The 21,936-nt window shown below is 43.5% G+C and overlaps 1 protein-coding gene across 1 annotated transcript in view; it reads left to right on the forward strand.

The window, feature by feature from the left end:
• Otud7a (OTU deubiquitinase 7A) overlaps nt 1-21,936 on the forward strand; it is a 176,594-nt gene that overhangs the window by 129,759 nt on the left and 24,899 nt on the right. The window contains exons 6-8 of the mRNA XM_029554800.1: nt 13,004-13,105; nt 17,169-17,296; nt 17,944-18,056. Of these exons, the coding sequence (XP_029410660.1) occupies nt 13,004-13,105; nt 17,169-17,296; nt 17,944-18,056 (343 nt within the window). The remainder of the gene's footprint in view (nt 1-13,003; nt 13,106-17,168; nt 17,297-17,943; nt 18,057-21,936) is intronic.

The raw sequence follows: 21,936 nt of genomic DNA on the forward strand, positions 1-21,936 counted from the left end.
GGTCCTTCCTCAAGGGCACCTGGCCTTCCCTTCATTCAAGGGGTTCTGGGTCTGTAAACTCTCTCAAGTTTGGAAATTGGTTGACTGAGCGAGATTCTCTATTTCTACAATCCAATACTGACTTCCTGCCATTTGTCCTAGAGCTTTTCTGCTTATACAGATCAAATAAAAACTTAGTAGGCTCCTTATATATGTGGTCCCTGGAAACACCATTCGAGTCATGCCATTGTAGGTATTGTTTTGCCTTTGCCTCCCATTATGGTAAGTATGCTCACCTTGTCTTTGGTAATTCAGTACTGTCACCTGACCCCTATTCCGAGGTCCTGTTACACCTATTATATTTACATTTAATTTATGCAATTGAGCAGCAGCATCTCCAGCCATAAGATTCGGCATAAAGAAAAGAGCAAAAACAAAGTTCTTCAAACATTCTGGTGTCTCTCTCAGTACTTTCCATCTTATAAAATCAGTAAAAGGCATGTCCTCTGGGCCTTCCCATTGTGGAGAATTTGGGTGTTGTACTGCGAATCCACTCAAGCATACCAATTTGCCTGAGCCTTACAATCCCTTCATCAACACTAAGCCAAGGGATATCAGGTATTTCCAGCTCTCTGTCAGTAGGCCATCTCTTGATAAATACCTCAGCCAACCAATCAAATAAACTTTTAACACCCTTTTTAACAGCACGAGCTTCCATATTAAACCTAGAATCTCCAGTCAGGGGGCCCATGTCAATAAACTCAGCCTGATCCAATTTTATTTTCCTTCCACCATTATCCCATACCCTTAAAATCCATTCCCAGACATATTCATTAGATTTCTGCTTGAAAGAATTAGCAAATTCACTAAGTTCTTTAGTGGTGTAGCGCACCTCCTCATGGACCACACTTTCTATCTCTCCTCTAGGGGCCTGCTTAGCTTTGAGTCTAGAGGCAACAACAACTGGGCCCTGAGGGACATCAGTGGGGAGGGTGGGTCTGCTGAGGGTGGGAAGATTAGTTCATCAGGTGAATCAAATTCCTCAGAATCTGAGGATTCTAAATCTTCAGCCTCCTCAGGGTTCTCCCATACATCTCCATCCCACATGTCAGGATTCCAATCTTTTCCTACCAATGCCCTCACCTTTACTGTTGACACCCTTCGAGGCTGGGAATTAAATTTGCGTTGTAGGGCAGCCAAATGTGTAATAAGGGCTCCAGCTTGATTTTCTGCAGCTTTAGCTCTCTGGTTGCTGGCGAGAAGATTCTCTTCCAGGGCACACTTGGAAACATTTAAACTCTTGATTCGAATCTGGAGCTTGTCAATTTTATCATTAAGCTCATTGTTTATCTTCATCGCTTTATCCAGAGATGCTAGAAGTAACCAGCCAGCATCATTATTTGTCTTATTTGTCCAGAAATTGTCAAATGTTTTATGTATAGAGTCACTAAATTTCTTACTCTTCACAAGAGGTGAGTTAGGAGATCCAAATGGGTCTATCGCCATAATTGTTTCAAATAGTCTACACCACGGATATTCAGTGCTCTCCATGCTATCTGAAGACTCTGAGTTGGAGAGTGTCCTCCAAATACCAACAAGCCCATTAAAGAAATCCATCCTTTCAATTCTGTTTCTCTAGAACCGCTCCTGGTACCACAATCTGTATTAGTCAGGGTTCTCCAAAGAATCAGAACCAGTAGAATGAATATGTATAGAGATTTATCAACTTAGCTCACAGGATAGAGTCTGAGTAGTCCAACAATGGCTTCACCACACTGGAGGGGCTGAGAATCTGTAGTCGCTCAGTCCACAAGGCTGGATGTCTCAGTAGTCCCAATCTGGCGCTGAAGGTCTGACAAATTCCAAAAGATCAGCTAGTCTTCAGTCTACAGCAGCAAGACGAACTCACCAGCGAGAGAGAAGGCAAGCAGCAAGAAGCCTGGCATTCTCCTCTGAGGGTGTGTCTTCTGGCTTCAGATGATCCAATCAAGAATATCTCTTTCATTTCAGTTAATCACAGATCCAGTCAAGTTGACACCCAGGATTAGCCATTATACCATGTGATAGACTCACATACTTGCACAGACAGTAAGGCTACCAACTGCCATATCCTCCACTCTTTCAGCCTCCTGCAACCTGACCTGGTTGTGTGTGTCGACAACCACACCTCTTCCTCTCCATAACTGTCTCCTATGGTTGTCACTTACCTGGGACTGTGACAGACTGAGCCCAGGTTCACTGACTTGTGATTATTTCTTATCTCACTTCAAGGTAGCTTAGTCTTAACAGATTCTTTCTCAAAATGATGCAAGGCCACAGCCCTCCAAGACTTGCAGAGTGACAAAAATAGACCCCATCACTGTGACATATCACACAGGAGGAGTTACTGACTCACTTCAAAACTCCTGTATTAGTTACGTTAGAGGGAAAGACTCCTTTGGGCTCATGGTTTTAGTCCCTCATGGCAGGGATGGCGTGGTGGTGTTCACAGCAGTGGGAGCATGTGGTAGAAGCTCCTCACATCCATGCAGATCAGGAAGCAGAGTTCTCAGGCCACAGTCTGAGAATGAATATCACCTTCAATGACTGCCCCCTGCTCCAGAGACCCATTTCCACTAGTTAGCCCATACACCACAAAGATTTTGCAACCTCTCAAATCAGTTCCATTAGCTAGGGACCAATTGTTCAAACACAGAGCCCATGGGGACCATTCCACATTCAAACCATAACAGCCTACCAGGATTCCATGCTGACCAGAACTAGGGGCTTGTTCTAAGGATAGAGCTGCCAATCTCTTTTGCCAGGGTGACCTGGCTTACCTTATAGATGAAGCTGCAACTTCTCCCAACCTCCACCTCCCTCACCCCCTCACCTTCCCTACTCCCCCAGGCCCCCATTCCCTCACCCCCTGCCAGTGAGCTGCAAGGGCTGGAGCTGGAGCATTGCACAGCTTACTCCTTTTCTTTGCCTCTTCAGTTTCATCCATTCTGTCGCCCTTTCTGTGGTTTCCAATCTCTCTCTCTTTGGAATGAAGTCTGTTCTTGTTATCCTGACTCTTCTCACAGCATCACACAGAGGTGGCTTCTAATCTGCTCTCCTACACCAGAACTCTTCAAGTCTCTCTGGGTCTTATTAAAGAATATAAAGTTTGGGGTGTGATATGTAATAATGTGGTATGGTGTGGTATGGTGTGTGTGTGTGTGTGTCTGTTGTGTATATGGGGGGGGTGCATGGACTTGAGTGTGCAGGTGTATGCACCCATGTGCAGAGGCCAGAACATGAGATTAAGTGACTTCCTCCATCATTCTCCACTGTGTTGCCTTGAGACACGGTCTGTCATTGAACGCAAAGTTTGCAATTTTGGAAAGGCTGACCCACCAACAAGCACTTAGGATATGCCTGTCTCTGCCCCCCAATGCTGGAGTTATTGGTATGCACAACCATGCCTGGATTTTTTTTACTGGGTACTGGGAATTCCAGCTCAGGCTCTCATGCTTGCAAAGCAAGGGCTTGTACCCACCAAGCCTTCAAGAATGTGTTTTTTGAAATTACATAGATTCAAAGACGTTAAAATTGTCTTGCCACAAATTTATCCATATCCAAGGAAAGTAGACCATCCTTGTTCCTGCTCTGACTTTGCCTGGATGAGCAGTGTCTCCTGTTAACATGGACAAGGTTATTTACTCTCTCTGAGCCTCGTTTTTCTTCTCTGGAAAACAGAGAGAGAGAGAGAGAGAGAGAGAGAGAGAGAGAGAGAGAGAGAGAGAGAAAATGAATTCATTGTAGGTCCTGCAGTGAGCAGGAAGACAAACTAATCCAACCAGCAGGAACTTAAACCACTTCCCATTTTATTAATGAGGATGAGAGGGGAAAGCTATGGCTTTGGACAATTGTAGGATTGTTCCTCTTATATGAAAGCCACTTGCCTCATTAGCATACCCTCTTCCCCTCTTCCGCCACTGCCCACCACTGTTCCCATTGATAGTTACCAGGAGCCAGGAGCACCTTAGACGCTATTGGGAGGATGGAGGAGGATCGCCTACATTTAGATTAAATGTGTCAGGCTTTCAGGCCTTCCAGATACTCTGCTGGGTGTTATGCCTTTGTTAATAAAAATCATATAATTCTCTTTTACTTTGTGGTGACATAGTTTTAATATCTACCATCCTAGATGTTTATAAAATGACTTCTTAAAAGTCAAGTGAGACATTGCTATTTCAGATCCTAGAGACAAAGTAGTTACTAAGTGATTGAAAGTTATTTTCAAGTGTGTCTTCAACAGGCCAGCCAGTGATGCCATTAATTAAAGTTCCTATTTGCATTTCTCATCAACTTTACTGATTTTTCAGGTGGTAAGAATGTGCCCATTGTTAACAGCAACATTAGCATCTTCATGTGCTTTTCATTTTGCACCGTGTTAATTTTTATATATGCAATACATATTTCATTTACAGTTACGGACATAGTTATTTTATGTCAGTGAAACACTTATCATTAAAATAGAATTACTTAATATTATCCAGACAGCAGTGGGGAGCAGATAGAAAACTAGTTTGAAAAAAAGTACTGACAAGGTTTATTATATTAAATCTCATTAACATGCAGTTATATTAGGCAATAACTCACTAACTGCAAACTAAATATCCTTTCGAGAACCTTAATTTTCAAATGAGCTTTGGAGTGTTTATTTTCACATTTCATTATTTTTATATTGAAAGCATGAACACTTTTATTAAAAATTAATTCCTACTAATGAGAAATGAAATGAAGAAATATAAATAAAGCAATGTTCCTCCAATTATTCAAGTCCTATTAGGATAATTCTCTTTGTTGTAGTTTGGGGGACAGGTTGTGGCAGTCTTTCTTCATAGCCCAGGCTGGCCTAGAATTCACTATATAGCCCAAGATGGTTTCAAACTCGAGGCAATCCTCCTAACTCAACCTCCCAAGTGCTGGAATTACAGGCATGAACCACCACACATGGCTTATTCTCTTCTAAAAAATTTTTTTTCAACTGAAAAGTTTTTACAACTTCTTGAAAAATCTATAATAACTATTCTTACTTAAGTGATGTTCACAAAGAATTGAAAATCCTGAGAGGTGACTGTTATATTTTATCCCCTTAAGTAAAATATAACATAATAAATAATACCAATAGTTTCACTTAATATTAAAAATGACAAATAACCATGGTTCACAACTTAATTCATATACAAATATGCATACATGAACATGTAAAAACAGGTATACATATAAATGAATGTATGTCAACTTGATTCATAAACCTGAACAATTATAACATCCAAGAAGCAACTTATAAAAAGTTTGTACCACTCAAATGGCGCATGGATACCATTGTCAGAAGATCCAGAGACACCTTCTTTAAAAAAGCAATTGAGGGGCTGGAGAGATGGCTCAGCAGTTAAGGACACTAACTGCTCTTGCAGAGGACCCAGGTTTGATTCCCAGCACCCACATAGCAGCTATGAACTGTCCTTAACTCTGGTTCCAGGGGAACCGGAAGCCCTCTTCTGACCTCCATGACATTGCACAATACGGGTGCACTCACATACATGCAGACAATACACTCATACACATTAAAAAAAATTTTAAGTAAATAAAAATTAAATTAAATTTTTAAAAAAGCAGTTGAGAGCAAATGTGCCCTGTGTCCAGTTGGAATGTACACCCTGCATCCAGGTGGAATGTGAGCTCTGTATCCAGGTAGAATGTAAGCCCTGCATCCAGGTGGAATGTGAACCCTGCATCCAGGTGGAATGTGAGCCCTGCATCCAGGTGGAATGTGAGCCCTGTATCCAGGTGGAGTGGTCTTCAGTGATACCATCCTGGTGGCAGTGTTTGCCTCACCCCTGTGTGACTCACCCCATATTCCTGTTTCTCACATCTCTCTTCTTTCCTTTTTCCCTCATATGCATGAAGTGCATCCTCCAGGATCTTTGAAAGGGAATGGGGATATCTTGACTCAGATTCAAGCAAGGAGAGCCTGAAGTCACAGCTGATGCTGATTATCTCCAAGATGCAATCCCAGACCCATTAGCAGATGGTTTGTGGGGAAATAAGGCTGCTATGGCTGGTCTTGTACAAGTTCTAGGTTTTCTCTTTTCTTTAGTAAACATCCAAGTGGAATTGCTGAACTGTGTGGTACTATGATTTTAGTGTGTCTTTCAGGAGTTTATGTGTTAGAAGGTTGGTCCCTAGGGCTGTGAGGTGACAGGAGTATCACCTTTAAGAAGTAAGGCCTAATAGAAGGTAGTTTGATCATTGGTTGTGCTGCTCTCAGAAGGGATTGATGTAGTTACTATGGGACCCTGGTTAGTACTCACTAAAGGAGATCATTGTAAAAGATTAAGCCTGGTCCCTCAGTCCTTCTGGCTTCTGTCTCACTATGTAGCTGCTCTGTTCCTCCCATGTGTGCTACCACCATGATATCATCCAGCCATGAATCTCACACCAGGAGCTAAATAGATGTATTCTTCATATTGGACTTTCAGCTTCAAAATCTGTATGCTACAAGATTGGGCCTGTCAACATTCCTCATGGGTAGGGGAGAGGATCATGAGGTTGCACCCCTCCTTGAGAAACAGCTGGCAGTTAGTAGGGGCTGTAGCAAGATGGTGTCACTTTCTTCAGTGGTGTAGCCACTGAGAAGTTGTTCATGCTCCAGTAAGTAACTCCTCACCCATGTTCATGCAAGCAGCCCTAATTAAACTCAGTGGATGCACTCATGTACACATGCATACACACCAAAGTAGGAAGGGGACTTATTGGGGAAAAGAAAGATTTTAGCAGGAAAGGGAGTAAGAGAGGGTAATGGGGGGGTAAAAATGACCAAAATTCATTTATATATATATATATATGAAATTGTCAAAGAATTTTAAAAATTAATTAAAATCTGTGTGCTAAACAAATCCCTTTTGTTTAGTTTCAACCTAAAGTAATTTTTTATAGCAGCAGAAAACAGACTAATACAAATTCACTGGAAAACAGAGTCCACAATTACTCTTAACCACTGATTATTTCAGAGACACAACCTCAGCTGTGTTGGCAACTGGCTTCCTTGAGAAATTGGGCTGCTATGAGTATTTTTGTACACACCTTCTGTTTTCATTTCTCCTGGGTTAAACTACCCAAGAATAGAATTGTTGGGTCATATGGTGTGTGTATGCTTAACTTTGTTAGATTGCCAAAAGATATTCCAAAATCATTGACTCATTTTCCATTTCCAGCAGCAAAATATAAAAGCTCCATTTGCTCTGTATCCCCAACATTGCCTGCTGTTGGCCTTTTTAATATCACTGTTCTAGGAGGATATGAAACTGTGACTTACTGACATTTTAATTTGTGGTATTTTGGTGACTGTTAACATTAAGCATCTTTTCATGTGCTTTTTGACCAGCTATAGATAATTTATAGTAAAATTATTTTTAAGTCTTCTGTCCCATGTATTAGGTTGGTTGTCTAGTTCCTATTGATTCATGGGAGTTTTTAACAGCTATCTACAAGTCCTTTATCAGATAATGTCTTATAAATATTTTTCCCAATCCGAGGCTACCATCACTTTAGAATGGTGTCTCTGAGTGCATAGAAAGTTTAATTTTGATGGAGTCAGATGTCCTAGTTTTTTCTCTGACTATCCCAATAATATCCTTTTCTTTTTTCCAAGACATATTATAGTTTTAACTTCTTATTTAGGCCTCTGAGTCATTGTAAGTTTAGTTTTACTATTATGTCTATGATCCAGTTCAAATTAATTTGTGCTGTCATGGTGCAAAGTAGATACTGAAGTTATTTTTCCATGTATCCATTAGTTCTGGCACTGTTTGTTTGAAACTAGCTTCTTTCATTGTTAGCCCATATAGCCTTTACAGGAAGTTGCTTGGCCATAGCTTTATAGGTCTGTTCTAGCCTCTCTACATTTCATTCCATTAATCTGCCCTTTTTATACCAGTTCTGCACTATCCTGATTACTGTACCATACTAATAAATCACAAAATCAGGTACTGTAAATGCTCTCTTTGGTTTTTTTCAAGATTTTATTAGGTACTTTTAAAAAAATATTTTTATTGTTTGAAAATTTCATGTATGTATACAATGTATTTTTTACCAAATCTATCCATCTACTCCTTCCCCTTCAACTCCTCCCATAACCCACCACCACCACCACATCCAATATCATGTACTCTTTTTTTAATATTTTATTTTTACTTTATGTGTATGAGTGTATTGCCTACATGTATGTAACTGCACCCATGCCATACAGTGCCTGTGAAAGCCAGAAGATGGCATTGGATCCCCTGGAACTGGAGTTACAGAGAGTTGTTAGCTGCCACATGGGTGCTGGAATTAGAACCCAGGTCCTCTGCAGGAGCAGCCAGTGCTCTTAACTGCTGAGACATCTTTCCAGCCCATCTTTTTTTTAATCTACTGAGTCCATACTGCCAGTATGCACATGGAGGTGTACCCCACCATGATGAACTCTTATCCCTCTGGAACTGTAAGCCAAATAAACTGTTCCTTCTATAATTTGCCTTGGTCATAGTGTTTTATCACAGCAACGAAAAGTAACTAATACACTCTCCTTCTCCCAGAACCAGTCAACTGGCAATAGTTCCTCAAACAGGGGTGGGACTTCCTGATCCCCTCCCATCCATGCTGACTTGGTCTTATGCAAGTTTTGGATGGCTTGATCTTGTGCAAGTTTTATGCATGAAATCAGCTGCCATGAATTCTTGTGTGTAATGGGCTTGTAATGTCCAGAAAATACTGTTTCATAGCAGTCCTTGGAACTTCTAGCTCTCACAGTCTTCCCCTTTCCTGCCTCCTATGATGATCCCCAAGCTTTGGGAGAAGGGGTCCCACTTAGGGCTGAGCACCCCACAGTCCATTAGTGTCTGCACTTGAACCAGTTGTTGGTCTCAGTACTAATATCCATGTACTATAAAAAGAAACTTCTCTGATGAGGGTTGAGAGATTCTAATAAATGCAATTTTACTCATTCTTTCCCCATACTTTGGCCTTTTATTTCTTATGTTATTGCACTGGCTCAGCCCTTCATCAGTGCTAAATATTGTTTCCCATTTTAGGCTACAATCATGCAGTATCCCCCTTTTAAGCACTCTAGATTGGAGGTTGTTTTCGTCCAGCACTTTAGTGGTTGCATTTCATTGTGGGTGTGCTTCTATCTCATTACTCCTCTTTCAATATTTGTCTCTGCTTTTAGGTTTTCTCTTTAATTCTCAACAGTTTTACTATGTGCTTCTGCATGATTTACTTTGATTAATATTTCCCGTGAATGTTTATACACTTTCTAAGAACTATCACCAAATTTGGAAAATTCTTGAACATTATTTGTTCTAATATAGCATTTGACCTTTTCTACTTTATTGACCATTTTTATCCAAGTTACTTCAAAGTGTCTGTCAGGTAACTCAAAATCTGGATCATTTGTGTGGTTTTTCTTTAACCTCATTTATTTTTTTCAGCCATGTAATCCTGGAAGGTTATTTGTTTACATGCCTAGTAATTTTTTATTGGTGTCTAGATATCATGAAGATAAAGTTGTAGGCTGTGTTATTCTTCTCTGGAGAGGCCCACCCTTCCCTCTGGTGGCAGATTTCCTAATGCCAGTCAGTGACTGCTGGACTGCTGGACTGCTGATTGCAGTCCTGGAAGCTCCCTCTACGTCAAGTTCATGTGTGGTCTTCCAGTGTTTTCAGCTCATCCTGTTGAATTTTTTCAGCTCTTCTCCTCTAGTACAATAATCAACTCAGTATCTCATGACCCATGTGGAAAAGACTGCTTTGCACCAAGAACTGCAGTATCTGAGGTTTCTGTATCTGAGGCTGTTGTAACAAAATTCCTTGGACTGATGATTTATAAACCAAAATGAATTGTTTATAGTTCTGGAGGCTGGAAAGTCCCAGATTAAGGTACCAGAAGATCTGGTGTATGGAAAGGCTCATGCCTCATAGAAAGCACCTTCTGTTCATCCTTCATCCTTCATGGCAGAAGAAACAAAGAGGCTCCCTTAGGCAGGCCTATTGTACATTCATGATGGTACAATCATTACAGCCTAATTACCTCCCAGATGCTGGGTCTCCAACACCATTGCTGTGGGGATTGAATTTCAACATACGAATTTTAAGGGGACACAAACATTCAGACCATAGGAATCAGAGATCATTTTGAGGCTACATTTTTGGAAAGCCACCTCAACATTCAAACTGCTGTGCCACATAGCATAGGGAGGGCCTAAGACACAAGCAGTACAAGAATTACCCACGGCTCAAAAAGAAGGGGATTTACTGAAAAGCATTGCAAAGCAGACAGCAGGTGAGCCAGAGCGGGAATTGTGTGACTGAGAAGGGATGGAGTCTTTTCTAGCAGTTGAAGAAGAAGATGCAAAGCAGACAGCAGGTGAGCCAGAGAATTGTGTGACTGAGAAGGGATGGAGTCTTTTCTAGCAGTTGAAGAAGAAGTTATTAGTCTTATCTCATGGCCATCCACATCTGTATAGATAGGCAGAAATGGCATTATCTTGTTATGTATTAATTTTTACAACCTGAGTTGTTTTCCTTGAGACTAGCCATTTGTTCAGGCACTGAACATTATGAGTCAGGTTCCAGATGTCAATACGAGGCATAAGTTACTAGGGCTTGGACTTTAAGTATTCATGACCTAATTGTTAAAGTATGAGAATTCAGCTTTTATTTTTGGCACTTCATCTCTACATTTCCCCCTCTGACTGAGGTGAAATTGTGACAAAGGATGAACAGCTGTCTTCTGGTCTTCACAGCTGAGCAGTGGTCTAGAGGGAGCCCTGATCAGTATTTCTGATCTGCCATAGGTTAAAGCATAGAAGACTTGTATAGAGGGGAGAGAATAGCTATTGAAAAAGACTGAAAACCAGACTGTGTCATCATGTGGACATCTAGAGGTATTTGGTGGTGAAACACAGGTGTTGATGCTGATGGCAGTGGTTGCTGTCTCTGACACAGTGCCATCTGGAGCTTAGTGGCATGTCTGAAATCTGTTCCAGCCAGGTGTACTGTGATCTCCAGAAATAAACCTGACTAGTCATTGAAGGAAGCAGGAACTGAAAATGTTGAGTGATGAAAGAAATTTCATTAGAGGTAAGAAGGGCCAACCATGGCCACACCCTCTAAAGGACGGATGGTGAAACTGGCAGTTAAAGGAAAGAACAGTATAACAGGCCTGGCATGAAGGAAAACATTGCCTGTTAGCAAAGAGAGGAGAAAGGCAAGAGTGTACTGTATCCTGGGGGAGGAAGGTTGGAGTTTGTTTCTTGTATTTCAGTGTTGTTTGTTTAATTAAATTTTCTTCTTTTTTTGAGAACTTCATACATGAGTACTGTATTTATATTCCTCCCTCTCCCTCCCCTACAACCCCCCAGCTCCCTCTTAAATTCATGGCCACTTTTTTCATTATTATTGTGATATATATATATATATATGCATGCACATATACAGCCTGCTTGTATATTTAGTGTTGCTCATATGTACATGTGTTTCGGGCTGCCCACCTATCAGGGGACTCATCCCTAGAGAACCTGCTTCCCCTTCTCTCAGTAGCCATTGATTGCTAAAGCTCTTTATCTAGGGGCAAGGCCTTGTAAAATTCCGCCCATCCACACTGGTATGTCAACTGATGTCAGCAGGTACCTCTTGTTTAGGCAACAATTCTTTTTTTTTTTTTTTTTTTTTTTTTTTTTTGTCTTTTTGAGAGAAGGTCTCCCTGTAGCCCCAGCTGTCCTGGAACTCACTATGTAGACCAGGCTGGCCTTGAACTCACAGAGATCTGCCTGCCTCTGCCTCCAAAGTGCTGGGATTAAAGGCGTGTGCCACCATGCCCGGCTATTTTATTTTTTATATGTATGAGTGCTTTGTATGTATGTATGTGCACCATATGTGTATGTGTGAAGGCCAAAAGAGGGTATCAAATCCCCTGGAACTGGAGTTATAGATGGTTGTTAGCTGTCATGTGGGTGCTGGGAACTGAACCTGGGTCCTCTGCAAGAGCAGCCAGTGCTCTTAACCACTGAGCCATCTCTCCAGCCCTGAGGCAACCATATTGTTGTGATTTCAAGGATACACCTCCCCTATCTTGTCAGGAAGACGGCATCCTGGTCCTCTGGCTCTTACAGTCTTTTCACCTTCTCTTCCATAATGTTTCCTGAGCCTTAGGTGTAGAGGTTGTATTGCAGATGTATCAACAGAGGCTGAGCTCCACACAGTCACTTATTCTCTGCATTATGACTGGTTGTGTCTATCTATGGTAGCCTCCATCTGCCACATAAAAGAAGTTTCTTTGGTGAGGTATAGGAGTTACACTTACCTGTGGGTATTTAGAATATAGTTAGAAATAGTATTGTTTAGGAAAATGACAATAGTAGTTTCTCCTCTAGGGTCTATGATCTCTCCAGCCACATGTAGTTGGCTATGTTTACAGCAGCAGGCATGAATTCTCTCATGTTGAGCAGGCCTTAAGTCCAATTAGATAGCTGTTGTTATACCCAAGATAAAAATGCTACTATTACGGGGCTGGAGAGTGTCAACTATGCCCAGTTAGGATTGGTTTTGAGTGTAACTCTGTTCAGTCTTTTTAGTGCTTATTCTAAATATTATAGCATATCCACTACCTTACCAAAACCAACTCATGTTGATATTTAACCACCATTAGTGAGGTGTATGCATCTTACCTGCCTTTCATGTTCCTTTATTCTCTACCGTTCATCTGATTGTCTTGAGTACTCACTCTGCAGACACTGAAACAGGCAGTGTTATAATTTTGCTCTCAGGAGAAGAAAAGCTATTATATTTGCCTCTAGTCTCCCTATATGTAATTTGAGAAAAGGTCCAATACCCCCACCACCTTCCCACTGAGGTTCTCAAGGAATTCTCCCATCCATACTTGTGATTGTGTGGCACATGTGCCTTTCTCTGCCTTTTCTGGACCTCTGTTCTAAAGTCAACTTTTGTTCCAGGTCGCCTGAACTGGTGGTCTACAGTGTGCACAAGCTGTAAACGGCTCCTTCCTTTGGCCACAACAGGGGATGGGAACTGCCTCTTACATGCCGCCTCACTGGGTAAGCTCCCCAGCACAGACGGAGGGCTCCAAGCCTGCTTGGTGCATGATTAACAAGTAGAGCTACCCATGCTGCTGTCATCTGGAATAGTTCCCATGAGATTCTGGCCCTTATGGTCAGTCATCTAGGTAGGCTGGTGAAGATACAGAACACATCTGGGGGAATACCTTCCTTGCTAGAAGGAGACTTGGAGCAGAGCTTCAGGGATGGTATTTAGAGATGGTGCTCTGGAGTAATCTAAGAGCACTTCCTGGGGGGTGCAGAATCTTTACCAAGCCTGGAGAGCAGCGCATGATGCTAGGTAGTTGTGAATCTGCAGTGTGAACAGCAGTGTATAATAATGACAGGTATAAGCATCCTCTGGTAACAACAGAGGAATCATCACAACCAGATACACAGCAGACACCTTAGCAGCCATTCCCAAGGAGCCACATCATCACTGCACAGGTATGCATGGCAACATTAGGCTAACTGAAGGTCACAGTGTACTTTCTAGAAGCTCGGTCATCCCCTCTTGGCTCAGTATCCCATGCACAGGACTGACTCCATGTGACAGAGAAATCTAGAATTGTACCAGCCCCCCCCCCGGCAACATCAGGCCCCATCAGTCCTAGAAGACAGTCTCTGTCAAAGGGACAGGACCCTCAGATGAGAATATGGTCCTTGCTTGGCAAGATGTCTTCCCAGATAAGTGTGAGCTACATAAGAGCTCGCGCCTCATTTAGATCACAATGAGAACTGCTCAGCAAGAAGCAGGCCGAGAGGATTCTAAAAAAGACTTGAAGGAAAGTGCATCAGGGCGTGGAAAGGTTCAAGGGAGGCCCAGAGGAGACCAGAGACCTAGAGTGAGGGGAGCAGTCCACAGGCATGACAGCAGCATGGGAAAGATGAAGACATCCACTTCCTGCTTCCTCCCCAGGACAGCCACCACACACTGCAGCCAGCGCTGAGAAGTTCTGCTTTAGATGGACATGACAGTGCACACCTTTAATCCCAGCACTCAGGTGGCAGAGGCAGGTCGATCTCTGTGAGTTTGAGGCCAGCCTGGCCTACATACCAAGGTCCAGACCAGCCAGGGCTACATAATGAGGCCCTGTCTTTTTTTTAAAAAGTCCTGCTTTCATTTTTTAATGACTTTATTATAATGAATTCACAAATAAATACATCACAGAGCTAATTTAAGGAAGTCACTCCAATATTTGTCCCAGTCCCAGACTCTCTGCATCTTAGTGAACTTCTACACAGTTAGTATGGCCAGTCTAAAGCTATAGAGCTTCACTGGGGGTTTTGCATTTTCACTATCAATTATGTTCAGTGGACTTATCCATCACAAGCAAAAGAGAAGACTATGACAAAGTTTACCCTAGGAAAAAAAGGCCTGCTGCTGGCATTAGGAGGTGTGCGTCATCATGTGAGAACTAGTCAGTAGCCCCTACTCTGCCAGCCATTGTCAACACTGCTGTGCACCACCTCCCCACCTTTTGCCTGATCTTTAAATGAAACTATAATCTGAATATGTTCACAGTTCAGAACCCAACATTTTCTACTTGATCTTCTTCAATGTGTTTACTTTTAATTGACACACAATAATTTTACATATTTATGCAATATAGCTATCTTAAAATTTCACTGAAAATTTCCATGTCTTCTCTGAAAACTAATTTTAGTCATTGGGTCTTGTTTCATTAGAATGCCTAATATTAATAATTTTCCTAGCATTGAAACCTGAAGTCTTATTGAAAAGGCTCCAGCATAGGGTTGGCTTTGTCCTTCAGACACCTAGAATACAGAGCCACCTCCCCAACAGCACCCCAAGGAGTACATGTCCCCTGTGAGCATGATGCCTTGCTCAGTCTAAGGAGAGGTGAAGCCATGGCCGGCCAGGCCTGCAGGCTTGCTAAGAATCCCTTACAAAGCAGGGGGCTTGGAGCCCACAGGCCATTGGTCCTTCGTCCTTTTATCTCATTACAGGTTGTGTAACCCTAACCTGAAAATCCAAAATCTAAAACTTTTATGAGAGCAGAAATAGGAAATTCCACACCATAGAACCCTGTTTCACATGCAAAATCATTTTAAAATGTCATATAAATTGCCTTTAGGATATATGTACAAAGTGCATAATAAACATAAAGTAATTTCATGTTTAAACTTGGGTCCCATCCCCAAGGTCTCCTTGTATGTTCAATATTCCAAAATGAGAAGTTCTTCTGGCCCCAAGCATCTCAAATTAGTGAACCTCAGCCTGTGCTTGGTTTCATTTTGTGCTGACACAGCTAAACTCCACACATCCAGGACTACCAAAGCAGCTGTGTGACACCCACACCAGCACTGTGGTGAACCCCTTACTAGGCCAACACTAAGCAGGATTATTGAGTACACCCAGAAATGACAGTCACTGGGGCTAGAGAGATGGCTCAGCAGTTAAGAGCTCTTGCTGCTCTTGCAGAGGACCCAAGTCGGTGCCCAGCACCCATGTTGGGCAGTTCACAACTATCTGTAACTCCAGCTCCAGAGGATCTGACATCTCCTGGCGTCTGCAGGCATCTGCACACACATCTACATACCCACACAGACAGACAGACAGATAGACACACATACACACAAATAAATAGATAAACAAATAGGTAAATAAATAATAAAAATATTTTTTAAAAAAGAAAAAAATGAAATGACAGATGTCCTGGAGTCACGTAAGCAAACATGTTTGAGTCAAGGAAACCCTGTGTGAGAAGGACTTGCAACCATGGGAGCAGAGCCTGTCCAGAGAGTCACGGAAAGCTGTGGAAATAGGTCTGAGAGGAGAAAAGAGCAATGATGGTCATTTCTCCCTATCTGTGCTGCAGGGAAAGACAAACGCCTGGGCTGCCACAATGCCCACAGCAGTCTTTGGTCATCAGGTATCTGGGGTCACAGCCATTGGTCAATTCAGGTCACACTCCAGAGGCTCCCAGCTCACTTGCAACTGCCTATTTCTCCTCTGCCTCATCCCCTCCGTCCTGAGCCTAGCCGCCTTTCCTTCTTGCCTTTGCTCAAGTGCACCAACCCCTAGGCAGAGCCTTCTGCCTGGCATGGTACCTCCACTCCTTCCTTTACCCATCTGAGCCTTTCTGATGATGCTTCATCATAACAGATGCCACTTGTCTTCTTCACGTGCATCATCTTTCTTCATGTTGTAGGCATTGTATATTATGTGCTCATTTAATGCCTACCTTGCTTCTCAGTTTCCTACAATATGTTTCTGTCAGATTTTAGGAACCTTATTATGCTATGAATATTCCCATTGGATGGATGGATGGATGGATGGATGGATGGATGGATGGATGGGTGGATGGGTGGATGGATGGATAGATGGATGGATGATGCATGGATGGAGTCCTCCCTCCTTCCTTTGTAGCCAGGGCCCCACCTCACTTCAGTGTTCTCACTGACTGGGTTTCCTGACCATGTCTCGGCCACCCACAGGATTTACTCAGAGATGGCTGGTTCATCTTTTTAGTCCTCAGCACCCAGCTCAGTGGAAACTGTCTCCCTGGGAAGCAGAATCTGTGTCATGGCCCAAATGGGTACACGGGTGCCCACTGACCTTCTGCTTCCCAGAGTGCTCATATGCCTTAGGCTAGGCCTTACACAGCACATCTAACAGAACTTAGGGAAGCCAGGATACTATTGGCCAGCCTAACATGGGACCCTCCATGAGGACATGTCACCAACTTGTCCTCAAAGGCACTCTCCCACCCAAACACAAGACCTATGGTGAGCATTAGGCTTCTCAGAGAGAACCTACAAGAGATAGTCGTCAGCCTCAGGTCCCACCACTCACCCACCCTTTTTCCGGTTCTTAGGACAGGAAGTGCTGCTTCTCATGCATTTGAGCCGATAGGAAGCACAGGGAACAGAGGGAAGGGAATTGTGAGCCTGTGGTGAGACCAGACAGCCACCTGACATGGCGGTACCTTCATATGTACCCATGCAGGAAGCCAGCCTGGTAGTTGTGTCACCTAGGGCTTGTCTCTCCCTCGTGTCCCTTCTCCTTCCCTTTCTCCTCATGACCTCCTGGCTGTAGGAATGTGGGGCTTTCATGACCGAGACCTGGTTTTGCGGAAAGCTCTCTATACCATGATGAGGACGGGTGCTGAGCGGGAAGCCCTGAAGCGGAGGTGGAGGTGGCAGCAGACACAGCAGAACAAGGAGGTTGGTACCCCACATCAGGTGCAGACTCAGCCTGTGCCACAGTCCAGAGGAGCCCCGGTACAGTACACAGCCCAGGTGGACAGCAGCTGCCTTGGGGGCTCACACATGCTGGTGTGGTTAGCAAAGCTGTCCACCTTCACTCTCAAAGAGTCCCAACTTGGATAATAGGTTATACAGTCATCCACTGTTATGTGCCACTCTTCGCTTCCAGCCACTGTGTATGACCTCAGTCTAGAAAAGATCCTAGCAGCCCCTAAACAGGGTGACATTGGTGCTTACTTCCACTAGGAAAAGAACCTGCCTGATTTCTGAGTGAAGTTGCCTTGCTGGTCTTTTAAACTGTTGATCAGCCCCAGCCAGGTTGACTCAGTCCTGCACACACACACACACACACACACACACACACACACACACACACACACACGGGAATGACCTCTGCTGGTTGGAGGACTCTCAGCAGCTCTGAAATTAGGAGCTGAGATTTCTGAGAATATGTAAAGGAGACCACTGGTGGGCAGGGAGTGGGGCACTAACAGATGTGTCTAGTCTGGGTTCTGGTGGGGCTTAGACCAATCTGGGGGGGGGCGCATACAGCTGCCTCAGTGAGAGAAGCAGCCATCTCCTGAACTAGCTTCCCTTTGCTCCAGTCAGGGCTGGTGTACACGGAGGAGGAATGGGAGCGAGAGTGGACAGAGCTGCTGAAGCTGGCCTCCAGTGAGCCTCGCACACACTTCAGCAAGAACAGCGGCACAGGCGGTGGGTAAGTGCCACCCTGCTCCCCCCACAGGGCCTCAAATAGCATGGGAAGGAGGGGAAGTGTTCCAGTATGTGACCAGGACAGAAATATCCATTCTAAACGAGGCTGCATGGATGGTAGGGGAAAGCTGGACATATATCCACACACACACACACATATCTCATGACAGTTGCCTAGTACTGTCTTCCTCAGGCCTCGTCATACAGAACTGGCAGTGACAGGGATGGGACTCGGGAAATAGCCAGGCCCGGAAGTGACCCCTGACAGAGGTTGTCCCCACAAATGCCAATGCACACACAAGGTTCTGAAGACACTAACTGCTAGGTTTGGGGGTTTTTATTTGGGGGGTGGGAAGTCCCTAACTAAATATCTATTTAGTTTTGGGTTTAAGTCACACTGAAAACAAAAGTCCAGAGAAGGGTTTTTATTTGGGGGGTGGGAAGTCCCTAACTAAATATCTATTTAATATCTATTTAGTTTTGGGTTTAAGTCACACTGAAAACAAAAGTCCAGAGATGGACTCTGTGGACATTACATGTGTTCCTGATGCAAAGGCTTTGCTCATTCAGTGCATTGAGGAGTAGCTTGATCCTACAGGTCAGCTCTGAGGCTCTGCTGTGGGAGTGAAGAGTGGCCACACCAACTTCAAAGGGTCCATGCTTTGCTTTGTACTGCTTTGATACTGAAGGTAGAGATGTTACCCCTGAAAAGGTCTCTGCCACACCAGAAATGTGAGCAAAAGGAGACACAAGAGGATCAGAGACCTGCATACCTCCCGGCCAACCTCAGATTCCCTGAGACCCCACCTGGGCCCTCACCACCCACCACAGTGGGCCTGATGCCCTCTGGGCCCAGCTTTCTCAAGGTTTCCAGCTGGAAGACAGACTCTAACAGGGGACTGTGATTCAAGATGAGACTCTGCAGTACAGAAACCCACTATCCCAATACTTCTTGTGGCTTTGTTTTAGTGATCTGGCATTCAGTGCCAACAGTCCATCTTGCATAGGCACAAGCATCTTTGAACATTTGGAGACAGACATTCTGAAGACTGTTATGAAAACTCAGCTCTTGTTTGTTCTGTACCTGTCAAGTCCTGGATGTTCCTCAGTGTCTCCTTTACTGTTATTCCCACAAGTGCCCCAGAGAAGAGAAATGTCTGACAGATGCTGAAGACTGGACCATCAGGACCTCTTCCAGGGAAGTACAGGGAGAGGAAAAGATAGCAGCGATAATAGCAATAACAATGAGCAAGCTAGTATAGATTCCACTACTATAACAAATTAACTGAGATTGAGATTATGAAAAAAGAGGTTTATTTTATAATTTAGGGAATAAGAAAAAAAGTGCACACAAATTTTAAATATTTTTATTTACAGTTGGTTGAATCTTCAGATATAGAATACAGAAATGTGTTTTGTTTCGGGTTTTTAGTGTGTTCAGTGTGTGTATGTATGTTTGCGTGTGTGGGCACACGTGCCCATGTGCATGTAGAAGCCCAAAGTTAATGTCCGATGTTTTCCTCAGTTGCTCCCCACTTTACTGAGGCAGGGTCTCTTGCTGAACCTAGATCTCACTGATTTAGCCAGTCTTAGGTAGCCAGATTTCCCTGGGGATCCCCTGTCCTCCCTCCCAAGTGCTGAATTACTGATGGCCACCATACCTGTCTGGCTTTTACCTTGGTTCTGGGGATCCAAATTTCAGTCTCCACACTTGCACAACAAGTGCTTTATCCAATGATCGTCTCCCCAGCCGAAGATGTATGTTTAAATACATGTTTTAAGCATTCCTCTCCCACTTTTAGTTTCCTAAAAATTGGAGAGATGGCTCAGCTGTTAAAAGCACTGATTGCTCTATCAGAGAGCAAGATTCCCAGCACCCACTTGGCAGCTATAACTGTCTGTAACTCCAGTTCCAGGGGAATCTGAAGCTCTCTTGTGATCTCCTTGTGCATTGCATGATACTGGTGCACTTGCATGCATGCAGGCAATACACTCATACACATAAAAATATAATAATAAATAATTTTTTAAAATTTTACCTTCAAGCCATTAGGTGGGCAAAACAGAGTGGGGCATCCACAGTGTCATCAAACAGGACTATAGCAGGTGTCAGAGCCAAATAGGGTGGAGAGGGAGAGATGGTGATATAAAATGGGAGACTGCTGGGAGACTGATCAAACAAGTGAGGAAAATAAAGATGTGTGTGCTGGGAGGTGGGAGGGACTTGGACCATCTTCTTACACCAAGGAGCAAGGAAGCGATTCAAAAGAATGACAGGATGCATCATAAAAATAGATGCAGCAAGGATAAGCTTGAAAATAAAGATGTGTGTGCTGGGAGGTGAGAGGGACTTGGACCATCTTCTTACACCAAGGAGCAAGGAAGCAATTCAAAAGAATGACAGGATGCATCATAAAAATAGATGCAGCAAGGATAAGCCAAATTGACCACATCAAAGAGATCTGAGCATCATGATATCACAAATGGATTAGAAAACGTAGAATAAAATGGAAAATCAGAAATCCACAGTGAGATCAACAAGTGTGTGAAAGTTTGGGAAGGAATAAAGATCAGCAGAGGTTCAGAGCTCCTCCCTATAAAACACTCATTGATTAAAAAGGTGACATGAGGAGCTGGAGAGATGGCTCAGTGGTTAAGAACACTGACTGTTCTTGCATAAGACCTGGGTTTGAATCCCAGCACCCACATGGCAGCTAACAACTGTCCAAAACTCCAGTTCCAGGGGATCCGACAGCCTCTGTCCTCGGCAGGCATTGCACGACACGGGTGCACTTACCTACATGCAGGCAATACATGTGTACACATAAAATAAAAATAATAAATATTTTTTAAAAGGTGACATGAAGCTGGGCGTGGTGGCACAAGCCTTTAATCCCAGCACTTGGGAGTCAGAGGCAGGTGGATCTCTGTGAGTTCAAGGCCAGCCTGGTCTACATAGTGAGTTCCAGGACAGCTGGGGCTACAGAGAGACCCTGTCTCAAAACGACCGAAAAAAAAAAAGGTGACATGAGCAGCTCCACACTGTGAGGCAGAAGAGCCTAAACAGTGACCAAGTCACCACCCCATCCCCCGACACCCCGTAACAGGACAACCATCACATCTACCTGAGAGGCCAGCGGAGAAGGACTCAGTAGTCCCCAGTCTAATGTCATGGTGAGGAGATGGAGAAACCAGACTGAGGAAGTTCTGCAAGATACCTGCCCAGTACCCTTCAGGTTTTCAGGACAGTTATGGAAATCAAGGGAATCCTGACAAGTATTCCTGACCAAAGGAAACTGAAAAGACCTCAGCGGAAAGCAACCCATGACCTGGAGTGAAACCTGCATCTTTAGAGGCGTTGCTTAGAAAGCTGGCACTCCCCACCCCTATGAGCAGGCCTGGTGGGTAGATGGTAAATGGTAGATGGTGGTTTTAATGGCTGTGTCCTGGTATATAGAAGAATGCCCTGTGCACAGAAAATGTGCTGACCCCTTTCAGAGCAAAGAGGCAGCAGGCTGGAGATTCACTTTCAAATGGTTCCAGAAGTTACTATATGTGTAACCTCTTTGTGGGTTTTGATTGCTGCTACATTTTTTAAAATGTTAAGTATGTTGAATCATCAAAGAAAAAGAAGAAATAAGAAAAAACTTTAGTGTAACATCAGAGCTCCCCAGAAGGTACTTCTTAGGATTTATGGCCTTTTTTCTAGAAGTAATCAAAGCAGTCAGCCAAGAGCTGTGTTCACGGAGCTGATTCCCAGTCATCCCAGGCCCTACAGTGGTCCCTCTTCCCTTGATGTCTTCAGGACATTGATCCCATGGCCCCCAGGATACTGAAGCTCAAGAATGCTGTGGTCCTTACCTACAACATGTAATGTTTGCATA

This window comes from Nannospalax galili, unplaced genomic scaffold (assembly GCF_000622305.1).
Source record: "Nannospalax galili isolate Female #2095 unplaced genomic scaffold, S.galili_v1.0 scaffold685, whole genome shotgun sequence".
Taxonomy (NCBI): domain Eukaryota; kingdom Metazoa; phylum Chordata; class Mammalia; order Rodentia; family Spalacidae; genus Nannospalax; species Nannospalax galili.